The 17,820-nt window shown below is 31.4% G+C and overlaps 2 protein-coding genes and 1 long non-coding RNA gene across 6 annotated transcripts; 1 reads left to right on the top strand and 2 right to left on the bottom strand.

The window, feature by feature from the left end:
- Positions 1-3,377: 3,377 nt before the first annotated feature.
- On the bottom strand, positions 3,378-9,377 carry LOC117691495 (uncharacterized). 4 transcript variants are annotated; one of them, XR_010709680.1, is made up of 5 exons: positions 8,696-9,365; positions 4,999-5,289; positions 4,566-4,685; positions 4,051-4,160; positions 3,378-3,909 (listed from the first exon to the last, which is right to left on the bottom strand). XR_010709680.1 is itself a non-coding variant. In XM_066072153.1 (5 exons), exons 1-4 carry the CDS (start codon positions 8,786-8,788, stop codon positions 4,155-4,157), a joined length of 414 nt encoding a protein of 137 aa, XP_065928225.1. In that variant the 5' UTR covers positions 8,789-9,377; the 3' UTR covers positions 3,378-3,909; positions 4,051-4,154. The 4 variants fall into 4 exon arrangements, 1 of the variants encoding a protein (XP_065928225.1); XR_010709678.1 differs by having other exon boundaries at positions 5,067-5,289; positions 8,696-9,354; XM_066072153.1 differs by having other exon boundaries at positions 5,095-5,289; positions 8,696-9,377.
- LOC136271722 (uncharacterized) lies at positions 7,234-8,683 on the bottom strand. Its single transcript, XR_010709681.1, has 2 exons — positions 7,600-8,683; positions 7,234-7,482 (listed from the first exon to the last, which is right to left on the bottom strand). It is a non-coding gene; the product is annotated as an uncharacterized lncRNA (long non-coding RNA).
- Positions 9,378-10,037: 660 nt separating the features above from the next.
- On the top strand, positions 10,038-13,409 carry LOC105332075 (uncharacterized). The gene is made up of 4 exons (XM_034477674.2): positions 10,038-10,406; positions 11,604-11,659; positions 12,006-12,131; positions 12,687-13,409. Exons 1-4 carry the CDS (start codon positions 10,309-10,311, stop codon positions 13,367-13,369), a joined length of 963 nt encoding a protein of 320 aa, XP_034333565.2. The 5' UTR covers positions 10,038-10,308; the 3' UTR covers positions 13,370-13,409.
- The last annotated feature ends 4,411 nt before the right edge of the window (positions 13,410-17,820 follow it).

Below are 17,820 nucleotides of genomic sequence, written 5' to 3'. Positions count from 1 at the left end.
TACGTTACTTTACAATGTAGTTGGTCCCAAGCCTGACTTCTATCCACATTATTATACATGTACACAAGTGTCCAATACCACATTGAAATTGTTATTCCTAAAACTACATGTATTTTGTACAGTAAAAGGAATTCCTGGCGAATATTGATATAACTTGACAATGCAATTGAAATGGATCAGGATAATTAAGAACAATGTTTTAAATGCCGCCTCTAAACATATGTTTGTATTCGACGCTATTTCACGAGGAATAACTCAAAGTACTTTTCAGCTTGAGATATCCCGGCAACATCTCCCTTGATTAATGTTACTTTAAGTTCCTGCCATGTAGGTATTTAATGATTTAATGACTAAATACAAATACCATTGCTTTAATATGTTACACCTTTTATATTGTTCCGCACAATGTAGCTTGATTTTCATATTTCTTGTTGTTAATGATTTAACTAGACAATGACAATGTTTTAACAAAAGACGTTTATTAAGTAAACCCAGAATGGTAAATCATAACGTGGAAAACTATTTTTCTGAAGTTAAATCTGTTTTCCCAATATTCATATTGATTAAATATGAGCTTTACTTTAATCAAGAAGTATGATTTGAAAATATATGATAGCATGTAGTTCGTGTTTTATCAGATATTAATATAATTTTATAAACACGATCTTATTTTCCCGTAATACGGAAGACATATATAAGCTTTAAAGATGTCTCAATATTATCTATACTTCATAAAAAATTTTTAGAGGTAAGTATATATTTATTCTAATTAGATCTTCAGTGAATATTAAATACTTTGGATATGCAAACATAAAGCAAAACGTTACGTTTGTGAGAACTGACGTTTACTTTCTGTTTAAGAAAATGTGATTATATTCTGTCGAGTCAACGAAAGTACATTTAAGATGCATGTTTAAGAGGTAATTGGTAACATTGACACTGTACATGTGTGCAATTTAAACCACCACGTGCATTTCCGCTGTAAACGGGGTCAGCTTTTACTGTGCTACATAGTTTAAAAATAGCGTTAGTGCAGGCTGAAGAAATAACTACACACATCGTCTGCTATAATGTAACTGAAAACCCGTTATATGAACTCCTCGCCAATTATAAACATATAACTGTACGTAGAAAACGGTCATTATATATCTTTTTTATAATAACTTCTTATCTATCTTAATAAAATATGTCTATAAATGAACTTTTATGATCGAGTTTCCGGTGTTTTCTTTCCAAAACACTTTATGTACATTATAACAAAAATCTGACATTCTTTCACACAGTAAAGTCAAATTCTTAATGTGACCGATTCGTTTCCAAGTTATATATTTTCCAAGTAGTTTTATTTATTTTATTGAAAAATACACTAAAAAGTAAATAATCATATAGAAATTGTTTAAATATGTTTGAACTTGCGTTTGGTTAAGATAAAATTAGATTTTCTTTTTACAAATGTTTTGTACTAATAAATTATATTAATGATATTTATCCTTTTCAAAAATTACATAACTTTTCTGACATGATATTTGTAAGGAAAATTAATCAAACATTGGCTCAAAGTTTCAATGCTTCGTAAATCCAATATAAAATTTCGGGGGGGGGGGGGGGGGGGGTGAAATCAAATGAGTGTTTATGATATAGAGTTTTGAATGGTGCTTTTAAAAAAATGGAAGTTCACAAAAACTTACATGAATAGAGTTTAAAAAATTCCGGCTTCATCTCCCTCTGTCAAGCTTTTGTATGGGTAATGTCATATTAGTAGTATTCAACAACGTAAAAAATATCATTTCCATCTACATGTTTTGCTTAATTATTCAAACAACAAAGGTTTTGTTTTAACTCGCGCGTTGTTCATGAGTAAAAAAGACAAGATGTGTAGTGCGTTGATTTGATTTGAAGATTTTCCTTTAAATTATATATCTTACTTTTGTCTCTATTAATAAAATATGGCTATTAATGAACAATTGATAAATGGTTTTTCGGTTGATTCTTTCTAAAACACTGTACATTACTTAAAGTATTTTTGACATTCTTTCTATCATTTTACGCATACAAAAATTAAACCTTTCATGTGACCCATTCGTTTCACAGTTAAATGCTTCAAAGTAATTTTGGATTTTTAACAGAAATTTAGTTACAAAATGTTCTATGAATTTTTTTAAATATGATTGTTTAAACACCCGTTAATTGAATTATTTTTTTTGGATCCCCTCAGAAGACAGTGATGCATTACCTTAATGAATCTAAATCAAGAATATTGTTGGAGTCTAAAATTACTCTTTAAACACCGTATCTGTCAGGAACATCAAGCAATCATTGATTCAAAGTGTCGATGCTATTATAATGCAATATGTTGATTTAAAAATAAATCTTCAGTAACAGAGTTTTATGATAGATTTGTAAGCGTTGTTTTTTAACAGATGTTTTATTTAAAGCTGCTTCAAGCGCGGTAACTGAAAGTGTTTTTGAGTTTTAAACATTCCGGCTTCATCTCCCTTGACTAAAATTACTTGATACGGTGATACCAATGTTATTGTTAACAAGCGTATCGTGTCAAATAGTTTGTGTAAGGTAGGTGATCGTTCGTGTAACGTGCAGGCTCGTGCGTGTATTGGGAAAATTAATTTGCGTTTTTACCATGCGTAATAGTGCGTGATCTTGCGAATTTTCCGTTTTATAACTTTTTTTTACGGAATGCCAGAATTTTTTCTAAAACAACGACAAGAAGTTTTTTATTTAAACAATGCAACAATGTGAATTGAAACCTTTTTTTTTTTATAAAAGAAAATTGACAGTTGTTAGCATTAATGTGTCATGTCAGTGCTGATGGTTTTAAACAATTCTCTTTTTGGTCGTTCAATACATTTAGAAAGTATTTCAACAACTCATTCAACCCTTTGTTCGGTCGAATTAGTCTTGCATACTTACTTTAAATTATAACTAGCCTATATCAAGCATCTATTGTATCTTGACACATACTTTTTATCGTATTAGCAGGAGAGAGACGTTGAATGAAAGCGGTCAAGCTTACCCATTCCCCGTTTAAAACTTAACAATTATCCCCCCCCCCCTTTTTTTTTTTAAATGAGAATACGATACGCATTAATTTTGTGTACATTGTATACACATTCGAAAGGAATTCAATTCATTTAGGCCCTTTAAAATTTAGAGTAAAAAATCAAATCAATTAGGTACCGTAAATTTTGAAAATATTGGATGTTTAAATTGAAATTGTTTGGGACAAGGTAACAAATTTACCTGTATCCCGCATTAATAAATCGTACGTATGAGAATCGGATTACAATATTATCAACTCGTATGTTTATACCAATATGTTATTATTCGTCACGGATACCAAAAAATAATTTGTGTTTAAATCCTATATAATATTGTTTACTCGTAAAATATTAAACAGCACCTGGCTACTGTACATGCCGCTTTTCGATAAAACAGTTCCTTAATTCTAATCTTAAAAAATTATATATTAAGCTAAACAACTCATAACATGTTTACATTGTGGAGATATTTTCTCATCAACAATTGGCTTGATAACGTAGTAAATGTGCATTTGATGTTTATTTATCACATAAACACATGTCAACTTTTCACTTAGGTTGGCCCCTTCTCGAGTGACGTCATCACTAATAAACATATATACACTGTATACAAAACAGAGGCGGGTAAGAACATTGAAAAAATAGAGTTTGTATGAAAGATTGCACACAGTTGGCAATTCGTTAATGCAGATTTTAAATAAATGGGGGAAATCTGTGGGTCTAATTAGTGCAAAGCACGTGTATGTACGTCATACTTAGAGAGTACTTTAAACTAGATGACCATTCAACTCCACCTCTGTTAAGGACGAATTCTCTGTGACAACAGCCGTTGTAACCAATCTATTATGATGATCTATAAAGACAACAATTTTTTTTATTATGTTATACTGTCTTTTTTAAATGATAAAATGTATATTGTCTCCTTAAAAAATGTAAAATTAAAAAAAAAAACCCGATTACTAGACAGTGTTTAGCCTGAGAGTTTTATACATACTAGAACGTTGTTGTTTCCCGCATATTTTTTTCCATACGCAATGTACTCCAACTCCGACAGATACAAATAAAACTAATACGACCAGAGGCCATGGATATTTTAGATTAGACCTACAAAAAATGATTTAGAGAAACACACAATGTAGATACATTTAGTGAAATTAAAGGTTTCAATACCAATATAGTAGCTTTTATACAATAACTATTTATGTGTAGGGGAGTTCTAATTCCACATCAATTTTATTTCTTGTTAGATTATGTCAACATCTTTAAAAAATTTCCACACACTGTCGACACTAATATCTTTTTGAGTCCCATCATTTTTTCGATCAACTTTGATACTTTCTTCTTTAGTCTTTTTACTGTTTTTCTGTATATAGCACATTTGGTCTTAAAATACAAAAAAAATATATATATAACGATCGTGTAAAATAATATAATTAATTGAATTCTGTACATCAATGATTTAATGTTTTAATTTGACATACATATTTAGTAAAAGAAGTTAGTGCCTACATTTATAAGCAACCACTGAAGAATATCGGAATGGACATGGGGGGATGTATTGGCTACAGTTTGTTTCATAAAGAGGCTGTATGCTATTTCCTCTAAGGTTGAATTCTGCACACTTGTGGCCTAAAATGTGAAAAACACATTGTTAACGATAAACATTTTTGTTTATATGATTTAAATATTAAATACGATTTCTCTAAGACACATTTACATGTAACTATCGCACTTATAACATTGAAAGCATTGGATTAAAAGTTTTAATTCTAAAAAACATTTTATAACAGTGTTTGTGTGGTTAACTGTATCGTTTTCTTTTATTCGTGTTTTTCTTTCATATGAAAAAAAATTAAATGTTATTTTACTATCAACAATATCTGAGACAAAAACATGTTGGCGGGCAATAAAACATTTACTATTTACTTTGAATTTTACGCACCTTGTATTATTAAATTCAATGCACATTTTCTTTTGCATTTGCTTTTAACATATTCTACAACGTTTTACCATTTAAGAATTTAGGCAGTGTACAAACGGATATTGTTCGATTCTGCCAAGTGTTTTGTAAACAATGATACTCCAAAGTAAGTTGTTTTTGACACGGTAAAACAATGTTTGAGCACTGCTTCAGTTTTGCTTGACGGATCCATCCAGACTCAGTCGACGGGCAACGATCCTCAATTTGTAATTTTGCTGCGTAACAGGAGGAGGTTATTTCTTCAGAATCGGCCTAAAAAACAAACAAAGTATAACACATCATAACACAATGTAAAAACTTTAACGAAAATGAGAAAAAAATAAAATTTCTTCGATACAGTCATGTAATTTGCTTTTATCATACAATATAGACATTGTATTTGCTGTTTCATATGTGTATACAGGGTTCCCCTTAATTTCAAATAGCACGTTGCATTCATTAATCAGTGGGAGCCGTTATCTTCTATATAAACTCAATGTTACCGAATTTTTCAAATATTGATTAAATGTTTAGTTAATATACTATTTATATACTATTATATACTATTTTCAGTAGAATACATGTATATTATCTCATATTTAGTATACCATACGCAACAAGTCGCTGGAGTAAATCGTTCATGACTCGTAAGAAAGTCAGTTAGTCCAAGAAACTTAGTATTACAGAATGTAAAAATGTGCCTTTCAATTGAAAAACCGGCTACTATTAGTTTTGTAGGAACGTGGCATTTTGGAATTTTTGAAAAGAGTATTTTTTTTTTCAACACAATCCTTTAAAATTTTTAAACGGTGTAAATACTTTCAGCAGTTATGTAGGTTACAAGGACATAATTCATATTATTTGCAGATTCCCACGAAAGTTCGTGTTCATTGATTTTCGAGGAATGTTGCCCTTTTTTTTTAAAAATTGTTCCAAGTTATAGTAATAAAACACTTATTCAACGCATCTCCTCGGTAACTACTAAATAGAGTTACAAGGAAAATCGTAGTTAATGATGACTCAATATGTACTGATTGAATTTGCAAATATAGAGGAGAATTTGATTCGATTATTTTAACGAAATGTTTTCCTCCTGTAACGTTATAGGTACACCTTTATCGATTACAGCACTTATATATATATTTAGTGCAGCTCCTCTCGAACACGAAGTATATGTACGGTTTCACGAAATTCTGTAGTTTGAAATGATAAATTGATAGATATTATACTTACATGAAATTTTTATGTGATAAGTTTTATTTGAGTTATGACCCTTCACATTACTATTTTGTGAAATTTTTAAACCCTGCCATTTATTGCATTTAAACATGTCATAATCACTGTATGTACAACTTATGCAGATCTGTTAAGTTTCTCATGGTTTATTTCACCAATTGTTCATTTGCCACAACATATGCGTATTGATTTTGAAATAGAATGAAAAAATGACAATAACAAACCGTCAACCATATCAAAAATCCTTAAAACGAACAAAAAATTCAAAGCAGAGCGACACGGACCTCCAAATAGGTAGAGGTAAGATATGTTGCCATGGAGGAGTGAGCATCCTCTGCTGACCGGTCATACCCGCCGTGTGCTCTTTGTCGTGTACGAGGTCTGGTGACCTCACCTTATTTAATTGTAGGCTTGGATCTCCGCTAATAAATTTTTTAAACAATATGGTTTAATAAAGCACCTAAATATAAACAAAATATACAACAATGCATTTTCAATGACAAATCTTTTCTAACTGGGTATATCCCTATAACTATTTTTAGAATAGGAAGGAAAACAAAGTAGTGCCATTAAACAAAATAGTTCCTATACTTGCAGAGTGTATAAAGATTTAAATCAAAATGCTTGACACATGTCAGAAAAGACACATGTCAAAATTGAATCATCATTTGAAGAAAAGAATTGAAATTGTTTGATGTTCACCCTTTCCAAATTTATGAAATTCCCTATTTTCAGAACGTTTCAATACAGATGCATTTTGCCGGAAAACGAATCTGACTTCACACCACGAAATTTAAACAGGAAAGAGACAATTTGATGAGCTTACATTCAAGAGGTTCTTTGTTGCTGAACGAAAATTAGGGCTGGAGCTATGAACCCTAACGTTAACATTACCGCCTATGGGAAATGCAAGTGGACTATACCAATTGAAACCAAAACGTAAATAACTGAACAAGATGCCAAAAAATCGAAAAGATAAACTTCTGTTAGTATGTTGTATTTTATTTTAGCATATACTCATATAATGGTAACATTAACACATTTTCAAAACGCTTTACATATCATAAAGAGACGTATGTTCTCTATATAACTCATATTGTCAAGTCGATTTCCGCTTTACAATTCAAAATCTTAGAATCTGTAAGTCTGAGGTATTTATATACAGCAGGATTGTATCCCAAGCAGCGGCATCATTTTGCATGTTCCACACTATTTAAAATCATTGATTTCCTTGAAAAAGAAAAAGATAGCAGTATTTGAAGCTCTACATTTACAATGTTCATGTATACAAAAGTACACATACAAATTTATATCATTTATAGTATTTAAAGACGTTATTTTTATTACCTCATGTTGGACTACAAACTGTGTATTGGCCCTTCTATGCAGTGTCTGCTAGATTTGCAATTATCATGGAAACAATGTAAGGACTTTTTGTAAGTTGCATGTTGGTTGTTAACTGTCCAGTTCCGCTGATGGTGCTTCTTTCAACTCCGAGTTTGTTATAATCAACAATGATGTGCTCAAAACCATCATCTTGCTAGAAGACGCCATTGATTCTTAGATAACTCTACCTAACAAACAATAGCATCCAAGTATGCTGTCTGAACCTTAATGATGTATAAAAAGAATGCATGTGAATATTCAGCCTATGAAAATTTGAAACATAGAACAGTTTGAAATAACCCTTGAAAAAAAACCCGAAGACTAAAAAAAGAAAAGTTTTAAAAGATTTATGAAAATACGTTTTTTTGTAATTTGTTTCTTTTTTAGTTGACATATTTTGTTTGAATCTTCAAATTACTGTATTTTCTTAGATTATTTAAAACAATGTATACGCCAGGTCCGACAGCAGCAATGACTCACCGTATTGCTAAACAATATTACTTAACAATCCATTGCTGTAGTTGTAAACAATAAACCAATCGAAAATCAATTTTCTTCTGCTCACTTTGAACTAACATTTCGATATAATTATATAATTAAGGCATTGAGTCTTATTTGATTATGACAATGATCGTTACTATGTAATGGTCAACGCAGAAATTTCGCAAAAACGCCACTAAGGGAGGCTGAGCTTAACAAAGGAAACATCGATCATGATATTAGTTTCCTACTCTTATAACTCGTGTCATTCCATCAAGTTTGTCGCGCGCGAAGTCCAGCTAGATTTGACAAGAATGTGATTTTAAAACTAATGAAGAAAAAAGGAAGGTTGAGATAGATCGTCCCTAGCAAACAATTTCCAGATTAAAGCAATAAAAAATATGTGTGAGGCATTTTGCTAGGCCGCGAATCCTATTATTTAAAGAAAATCCTGTATCCATATAGTTTCCCCACAAAATCTATATTAGTTTTGTTATATTCATCTTACACAGAGAGAGAGAGAGAGAGAGAGAGAGAGAGAGAGAGAGAGAGAGAGAGAGAGAGAGAGAGATTCCACCTGAGCTCTCCTAAAAAAACACACAACGGCTAATATTGGAATTGTCGTGGTCATCTGCATACACTTTTTAATGTATTTCGAAGACATCTTCATGATTTAAACTAAATAATAAAAACAATCCACGTAAATTCACAGATGTTTTAAAAAATAGATTTATTATCTTTTCAACTAAAATTGAATTGTTTAGTTTAGATAAAATGTATAAGATATTTATTCCTTTCATAGTCATAACATAGCAGCAATGAGAAAATACAATGTAATAGCGAAATTACATACTTTAAATGTGTTGCAAATGTTCTCTTCTGAGAATTTTATAACAAGCATCATAACACAAAAAAATATATATTTTCAAGCAACAGTTTAGTATACATTTAACGTTTTGAAATGTATTGATATCTACTAACTGGATGTTAGAAATTCTACCATTCAAATCGAAACTGAAAGACAATTTTTAATTAATTCGTTACGTTTTTGATTGGAGTTACAATAAAAACGTTAAGAAAATCGACAATGCTGTGTCTCAATAATTGCATATTTCTTCGACAAGAATAATGTATTAAACAAATACATAGCTTAAAATAATTCTAATTTACCTTAGTTACATGCAGTTCATGTACTTTTACAGGTAAACTCACTGGAATTTCCTTTAAAACGAAACAGAAACGTCACTCATATTTATTTTTGTACAGGGAAGTAATTTAAATACCTTTAAATAACACGTTTAAAGTACGTTTTTTTTAATCATGCAAATTAAGCAGGATTTACCATGATTATGGATAATCTTTTATTTTGCTTACCAAATATCAGACACAACTGCAGGTTATCGGCTATACTGTATTTAAGACAAAGATGAATGTAAAATACAGATGTGATGTACTTCAATATCGACTTCTGTCCGCTAAACACGCTATCTTTGCTAAACAAATGCATAGCGTGCTGTTCTCGTATAAGACTCGTTTTAGAGCCGTTATTACCTGTTTATATGGAAAGGATTTTAAGGCAAGACTATCAGCTTTAAATATGCATGATCGTTCATACTTTAATTCATAAAAGAATTGAAAGCCTTATCAATCATAAAATATTGCAGAATGTTGCAGAAACTTTGGATAAGTATATGTATGAGTAACGTTGATGAAAATTGAAACATTCTTGCTTAAAAATGTTAAGTTCTTTGAAATAGAATATGTTAAGAAGGATAGATTTAAAAGGTTATTGGCGTATTGTTGACACTGTACCAGTATGTCATTTTTAAAAAACCTGCCCCCCCCCCCAAAAAAAAAGAAAGTTCAGCTTAAACAGTGCTACTTAGTTTAAATGAATGTTTATGCATTTTAAACGAAATCAATGAACCAATTTCATAGTGCGTGTTCCCAATTTAGGGATCCAACTAAAAAGACTTGAATTTTCACAACGGAACGCAGAGAAGAGAGGAGTTTGAATTACAGTTTGTACTTAAATTGGTTCTCTATTTATAAATGCGATATGATGTACATGTATGCGATGCAAACCGGAAATTATTAAAATGAAAACCATTAGAATGTAATTTCCGCAGACAAAGTACTTACATAAAAAAAATAATTCAATAAACCTTACATCTAGATTTTTTTTTCGAAATGCCATTTTGGAGGCTCCTACTAGCGTTTCAAATATATTTTGGATATACAGGGTTTTTAGAGACTGCTGCTCAAGGAGCTGGCAGATTATGTGATGGGTAAGAACTTAATTATGTTTATTGAATAACATACTATTTTGACACTCGATTTATTTTTACTAAAACGTGTTAGTAAACTCAAAATAAATGGACCTTGATTAAAATTATTTACTGGTGATAATGTATTTTAACAATCAATTATTCACATCAACCATTGCATCAAATATTACACCTATCGCTATATCTAATGCATGCGTTTAACGTTTACAAAAGGACATTTGTGCAAAAAATTATCATAATGAATAAAAAGGGTTAGATTATTGTTTTTCTATTCATTTCTATTTATTTGTAAATCATAACTTGATGATTTATTTATTTGTCATTAAATCTGTACTAATCCATATACATATAGTTCATTAGAGCATAAAGACGTCCAACATTAATAATTTGGCGAAATTCCTCTATACATAGCACTGTCATTTTTTACGTGGTTAACGTCGCATGTATCATATTGTACATTATTTGCCTAATACACAATTGGAACTGAATCTATAATTTAAAAAATGTGGCTATGTAATTGACTACCGACTGATATAGTCAGTTATACGACTGTATTAGAACGTTCACTTTAAGACTTATGTTTTAGACGGTTACCATATCCTTTTAATCGTCATTTGTTTACATCTTAGACTAAAAAAGATATTTATATTGCTCCTAAATGCCGGATTGTCTAAAATTCCGACCTGACTCCATTGATTTACATGTTACGTTTCTAAAACCAATATACATGTATGGCATACACACTTTGAATATTTTATTATGATAATGTAGAAACTGAAAAAGAAAACTCGTGATGCATCATTCTTAAGTGTAGCAAAATAAACATTAAAAAACTAAACTAAAGATAAACAAGTACTGCGGGATCATTTAAATTCGTGGGAGGAGATTTTCATAGATTTTGGATTTTTGCTGACTAGTTTGGATGTATTTTCTATGGATTCGTCTGTTTCAGTTTCACTAGCTCTTGTTCTTTGTTTTCTTTGATGACGCAAATTTGTTGGGGGGTGGGGGGGGGGGGAGGGGTGCTACCCAAAAATTCCACGAATACCACAAAAAATTGAGTCACAATGGATTCTAATGATTATTAAGCTTTTGCTTCCATTGCTTCGTATAGTATTTGTCACGGTTTTTTTTAGTTTATCTTTTGCAAATCAAGATAGCATATGGGAAATAATTTGGTTTTATTTTATTTGATAGGAAAAACGGATGTTGTGCTGGATATACTTGGAACGAAGCACTTCAAACGTGTAAAAGTAATTGCATGTATCTACATCATTTTACTTTATTGTATTGATAGTTCTATTTGAATTCTAAATATATAGACGTAGAAAGATCTAATAAATTAAAAACGATTAAGCTTTGATTTCCTGCAATTTTGAACTAAACAGTTCAGGAAATTTGAAAGAGCACAGATATTACTTTGTTGTAAAAGTATATTTTATAACAAAATGATACAAATAGGTCTATATCTAATTACCGATTATGAAGCGCAAAAAAGACTTTTCTTATGTATGTACATTTAATGAATGCATGAAGAACAGACACGTTGTTCAGGCAATGTAAAGTATATTCTGATTTGTATGATATGTTTTATTATAGAGTGTGCTATAGGTTACTATGGGGCTGACTGTGAAGAGCCCTGTCTGTATCCGTATTATGGTGAAAACTGCAACGGAGAGTGTAAATGTTTACAACAGTACTGTAATATGTCAGTTGGATGTTTATGTAAGTTTCATCCATTTGAAAATCTTTTTGCTCAATGTAACAATTTACAAAACTGTATCATTTGAAAAAAAGAAAAAAAAAGATTAATCAACTATAAAGATTAATGTGTATTAAGGGTTTGAAATTTGGTGTTTATAACATACTTAAATATGCATTAGGAACATGTAACAATTTGAGGAATAAGGAATCATTCTCTGAGTATTGTGAGGTGACAATTATTGTCGGAGCGTGGTCAAATCCGATGAAGCCTAAAGGGCTTTATGATTGATTTGATCATGCCCGACCGAAATAATCACCTCATAATAATGAAGAATGATTCCTTATTACTTAAATGTATATGATTTTGATCAATTGTACAATTAAATTTTAGATATTGAAATATTTAGGTGATTTTCATTCCTTTTATTTTTTATGCAAACCCCGCTTGCGCCCCAACAATACGTTATTTGAATTTATCGGACTGTAGAGTACAATATCTATTCGTAGTGTTATCACACACAAAGACACTGAAACATGTAAATATAAATCAATAACCGGTGCATTGCTAACTTTTAGATCAGACAACATCATCTGTAGACTTGCAGCCCGATCAGAATGAAACGACCCAAAGTACTGGATTCTCATCAGGCATGGATTCAAATCTTACAAATTCATCTCCACTTAACAAGACAAGCTCTGATGTACAAGTACCTCCTGATGATTTCGGATACATTGTGATATATATCTGTACAGGAGGGTTTTCCTTTGTTGTTATTGTCATTGTTATCAATTGTTTATTCTATAGACACGCTGTTCGGCGTTTCTATTCAGTCTCTATCATTGATGGCGATCGTAATTTAGCTAGTTCCAAATTTAAACAAAGCAAAAATAAAATATTTGAAGGCAATGCAACCATGACAATGTTCTATAACAACGACACAGATTCGTATCATGTTCAAATTCGAACCACAAACCATCAAACACCAACTGACACCGTATACCTCAAAGCTGAGGAAACAAATCGGGATCGAGAAGACAAACCGGTATATGAATCACTTCAGGATGAAATGAAATTGACGCTACGTACTCTGTCACGCTGTCCTAATGAACATGAAATAAATGACGCATCAAATTCACCAGAAACTGAAAATGAATGTGATACAACTGTCAAAGAAGTAACTGTTGCCAGTGATTCACCACACAATGAACATCAGCACCGCGATGTGACTAATCAAAACGTGTATTTGGCAATTTATTAGAGTTTAATTGTATGGTATTGTAAAAGAAATAATACAATATAAACTAGAGCAAAGCTCGTTGCAAAGCAACGAGTGGGTTTTCCGCTAATGTCGAAAGCAACGCTAGAAGTACGTCTAAGAAGCAGAGTTCTTAATCTAGTAACAAAGAAACATAAGTTCAAAAAGATAAAAAAAAATCGAATGATTCTTGGTACAACTTAACATGATCCGAATGTTTTTAAGTACGAATTAACCAAAAACCCTTAACCATTTCAAGAACGACTTAACAAAAAAAAAACAATGTGTTTAAGTACGACTTAACAAATTTGACTTCATTTTAGGTACAAGTTTACTTTACCTTGAACTAACATCTTTTTTCTTAACCCAGAATGCAAAATTAAAATTTATGTAAAAAATCAATTTTGTTTAAAACATAATTCTGAGCAACTTTTCCTCTTCACTGCTTTTCAAAGGGTTGACCTTTCGTACTGTGTGCTCGTTGCGTCATTAATTGTCAGAAACTTATCGATGTAAAGTTTACTTTAATGTACTTCTGTGAATATTTTCTATGTAAAATTACTATGAACCAGACAACATTGAAATGGTGAACATTTCAAAGGGCCCCGCTTATGTTATTTCAGAGAATTCTGCTTTGACCTTGACCTATAACTTGAAATTTTTCCAGCTGGCATAGAACTTTTAATTCAATTTCATTCCCCCTAACATACATGCATTTTTGTTCAATCTGACCAAGATTAAGAATATTTGGAAAATAATCTACTATCTAAAACTAATTTTTAAAAGATCTGCTATGACCTTCACATTGACAGACTTGGTTCAAGGTCACTGCACGCCATTAACCAATAAACTCTGTAAAGGTAAAATATTAGCCAAATAGGGGCTAAAAGGAGAGTATATCTATGCTCTTAAAATATGGATTTTTGTGTGATCTGATATGACCTTGACTCTTCATCTACAAATATCATTCGAGGTCATTGCATATATTTTGAACAAAGGCATCATGTGGGTGAAGTATGAGGCTGAATGGAGCAAAGGGAGAGAAGATATACTCCGGACAAGGATTTTTAAAAATATAATTCTGGTATGACCTTCACAGTTTCTTTTCACTGAAAATAGGTTCAAGGTCACTACACACCCTTTACTCACAAGCTCTGCTTATGTGAAGTCTGAGCCAAATAGGGGTTAGTAGAAATTATATATGCTCTCAAAAAAGGATTTTTGCACGATCCGATATGATCTTCACCCGTTACCTAGAAATGTCATGCAAGGTCACTGCACATCGTTTAACCATAGAGACACTCTGTGAGTATTAGCCAGATTGGACCAAAGGGAAAAAAGATATGCCCCAGACAAGGATTTTATATATATAATTCTGCTATGACCTTAACCTTATACCTAAAAACATGGTTCAAGGTCACTGCACATCCTTCAACCAAAGGAACCCTGTGGATGAGGTATGAGCCAGATTGGGCCAAGGGGAGAGAAGCTATGCTCCTGTCAAGCCATCTCGGATGGACAGACGGACAAATTGATCACTAGAAGGCGCCCGCATAAACATGCCTTTTTATCTAATTTAAAATAGTATCCATGCTATCTGCCCATGGTGAATAGTCATCAAAACCATTCATCAGCAGAATTTGATTTCCCTCCTTTTTAAGGTGGTATGGGACATCTGTCGATATTAATGTGGATTAAAGTACTATATAATTGAATACTTTTCACCGGTTTAGAATTTTCAAATTTTACAATATTTAACCAAAAAATAGCTTTTAAAAATATTTGAAAAGGTAAAAATTGTAAAAACCCCAGCGGGATTCGAACTCATGACTTACAGGTTCCTAGTAAACCCTCTAACCCACTGTGCTAAGGAGTTAGGTGACCATTTTTGAAAAGAAACTACATGTACTTATATAATTACACTTTATTTTATTGTTTATTTCGATAGACAATACGTCACAACATGGAAGTGTCCCATATCACCTTAAACTCGGAACACCTCTGACCTAATCAGATCGCCGCATTAAATACAAAGTTTGATTTAACTCTAATTTGTTTATCATCAAGAAATTCTGCATCGCTGACAAATAAAGTTTTCTTCTGTATAATGAAATACCAATTAACTGACTATTCAGACAATAGCAAGTTTATTGTCCCATTCCACAGCAACTATTTCCCTTGGCTTTGCCTCATTAAATAGTTGCTGTCTTGGGGGACAATAAACTTGATATTGTCCTCATACCCAGTAAATACTAAATAGGCATATAATATCCCATCCACCTACATTTCATGTTATATAACCTCCCGTTTGTAACCTTCAATTTCACTGTAAAGTCAACATATCTGTCATAGCCGCAAGTTTCACAATTTATTTCTGCTTCTCATGTACTTAAAATTAGGGGCCTTAATATTGCTTACCAATTCCAACAAGAGACATCCCTCTAACTATTGATAATCATTAAAATTCATTTCATGAATCTACGCAACAATGATAAACCTTCAAGTACAGTCACTCTCAATTTTACAAAAATTTTGACGGTACTTTATCCGAAACTGTTCCTTGTACCTTTAACTTAGTACACTAACATTTTTATGAAAAGACGGTTTGTCTTAGAATAAGAAAGCTAATGCAATTCTGAGAAAAAGAATACCACATATTGCCAATTCCATTGAGGTTTAATAAAAATATGGCCATTTAAGTGAACCCACCATTTCCAATTTCCTTTAGTAAACACAGATTTACAGGGTTCTCCATAGTAAAACATCTTTACCTGACCTTTTAGAGGTCAACTTTTGTTCAACCACCTTTAAAAAGAAACCTTATTCAATACAACATATGCCTACATGATATAATCATGATAAAAGCTTCACATCACTTAGAAATACCCTTACATGTATATCCCCCACCCCACAATCTTTTGATTTTCATAAAAAGTCATGGTTTGAAATGTTTTACCTAATTTTATGAAACGTGTGGCAATTTCCTTGAGTAATTTCTCACACATATTTGAAAACAATCATCAATGATTCTAAAATTTGATCTTTATTTGTTTATTGTATGATTTGTACCATTTTAATTAACAAATAAACAGCTGTCCTGCTTGTGATTTCTTGTTTTCATGAAAAAAGTAAGCTAAGTTAACAATCATATTTAGTGAATATCTAATCTATTCTGATTTCTAGTCTCCTTCTAACCATGCTAAAACAGTAAGTTACAACCTACAAGTTAGACATCTGCCTTAAATTAGAATTAAATTCAAACACACCCAGGTAGCTGGAGACAGAGTTGATTTCAATGAAAAATGTTCAAATTTGACATGTTTTTCTACTTTTTTATGCATATTTACCTTAGAAAGGTAGAAATAGGTTGTTTCTTGTTCATTTCAAAAGTAATTATCATAGCAGATGGTATTTCAAAGTCAAATGTACATTTACATATCCTACATGTAATCTTAATGCAGACAATTAAATAGAGGGGGGGGGGGTTCAATTATGTAAACACATCTAAATATCTTTATGAAATAAAAAATAAAGGAAACATAATTGTATACTTTTATTGAAAAACAAATTTTCACAGCAATTATGAATTTCTTTAAACAGCCTTAATTTTGTTTTCATAATTTCTTATCAAACACAAACCACAACATGGCATGATGCTTTCTTCAAGTTCCATTATTGTTCATGCATTATCGGATTTAATTTGAATTACCGGTAAATAGTCTGTAGAACACAAGGAATATGCATGTGGATAGAGGTGACAGGTTAATCTCAGGAGCTGACCCACAAGAATCAACAGGTACCGGTAAAAGCCATGTGGTAACAAGAGTCCGTTTTGAGCTGAAATAAATAAAAAAAATAATTAGCTGTGTTTACATACATGTACTAGTAATAGCTGTGTTTACATTAACAAATGCATAGTATTTCTGTAAAAAATACACTGACCATGCAGTGTAATAAGTATGACATATCCCAATACATGACATAACATTTAGGCAGTACAAGATCAAAAATTTGCATATCAAGTCATAATATAATATTAAAAAATTTTCATAGGTATAAACACTTATCAAATTGAGAAAGAGAGAGAGTTTGAGAGAGAGAGAGAGTTTATTACCAGAGAGAGTTTATTACCATACTTGTAGTGCAACAGTCAATATTTCAATTCGTAAATTACAAACGAATATTACCCACCGAACAGCGTCAAAGTACATGTACTGGTATTAGCTTCTGGTATACCATTTTTTATCAATTCTACTGTGTTTTTTTTTTTTTTGCAAATAAATTTAGCGAGGGTTTTTGTTTATTTTCTTATAAATTACATGTTTTAAAAACAATACTACGTGTAATAAGCATAAAACATGTATGAGTAAACTTAATGAAGAATTTTTAATAGATTATTTTTCACAGAATGTGGTACATTACATGTATGTCAATCTTTATAAAACTAGCGTATA

Source organism: Magallana gigas, chromosome 9 (genome assembly GCF_963853765.1).
Source record: "Magallana gigas chromosome 9, xbMagGiga1.1, whole genome shotgun sequence".
Taxonomy (NCBI): Eukaryota; Metazoa; Mollusca; class Bivalvia; order Ostreida; family Ostreidae; genus Magallana; species Magallana gigas.
Note: the sequence above shows the minus strand (reverse complement) of the source record. Positions and strands in the feature narration are given on the sequence as shown.

Bases quoted from the DNA above. Each gene is read 5' to 3' on its own strand.
- LOC117691495 (XM_066072153.1), bottom strand. From the start codon at position 8,788: ATGAAGATGTCTTCGAAATACATTAAAAAGTGTATGCAGATGACCACG. The intron at 5,290-8,695 runs GTGGAATCTCTC...TTTGTTTTTTAG, and splicing joins GTTTTTTTAGGAGAGCTCAG to GCCGATTCTGAAGAAATAAC. The intron at 4,686-5,094 runs GTTTGTACACTG...TTCACATTTTAG, and splicing joins GGCAGAATCGAACAATATCC to GCCACAAGTGTGCAGAATTC.
- LOC105332075 (XM_034477674.2), top strand. From the start codon at position 10,309: ATGCCATTTTGGAGGCTCCTACTAGCGTTTCAAATATATTTTGGATAT. The intron at 10,407-11,603 runs GTAAGAACTTAA...TTTATTTGATAG, and splicing joins GCTGGCAGATTATGTGATGG to GAAAAACGGATGTTGTGCTG. The intron at 12,132-12,686 runs GTAAGTTTCATC...GCTAACTTTTAG, and splicing joins TATGTCAGTTGGATGTTTAT to ATCAGACAACATCATCTGTA.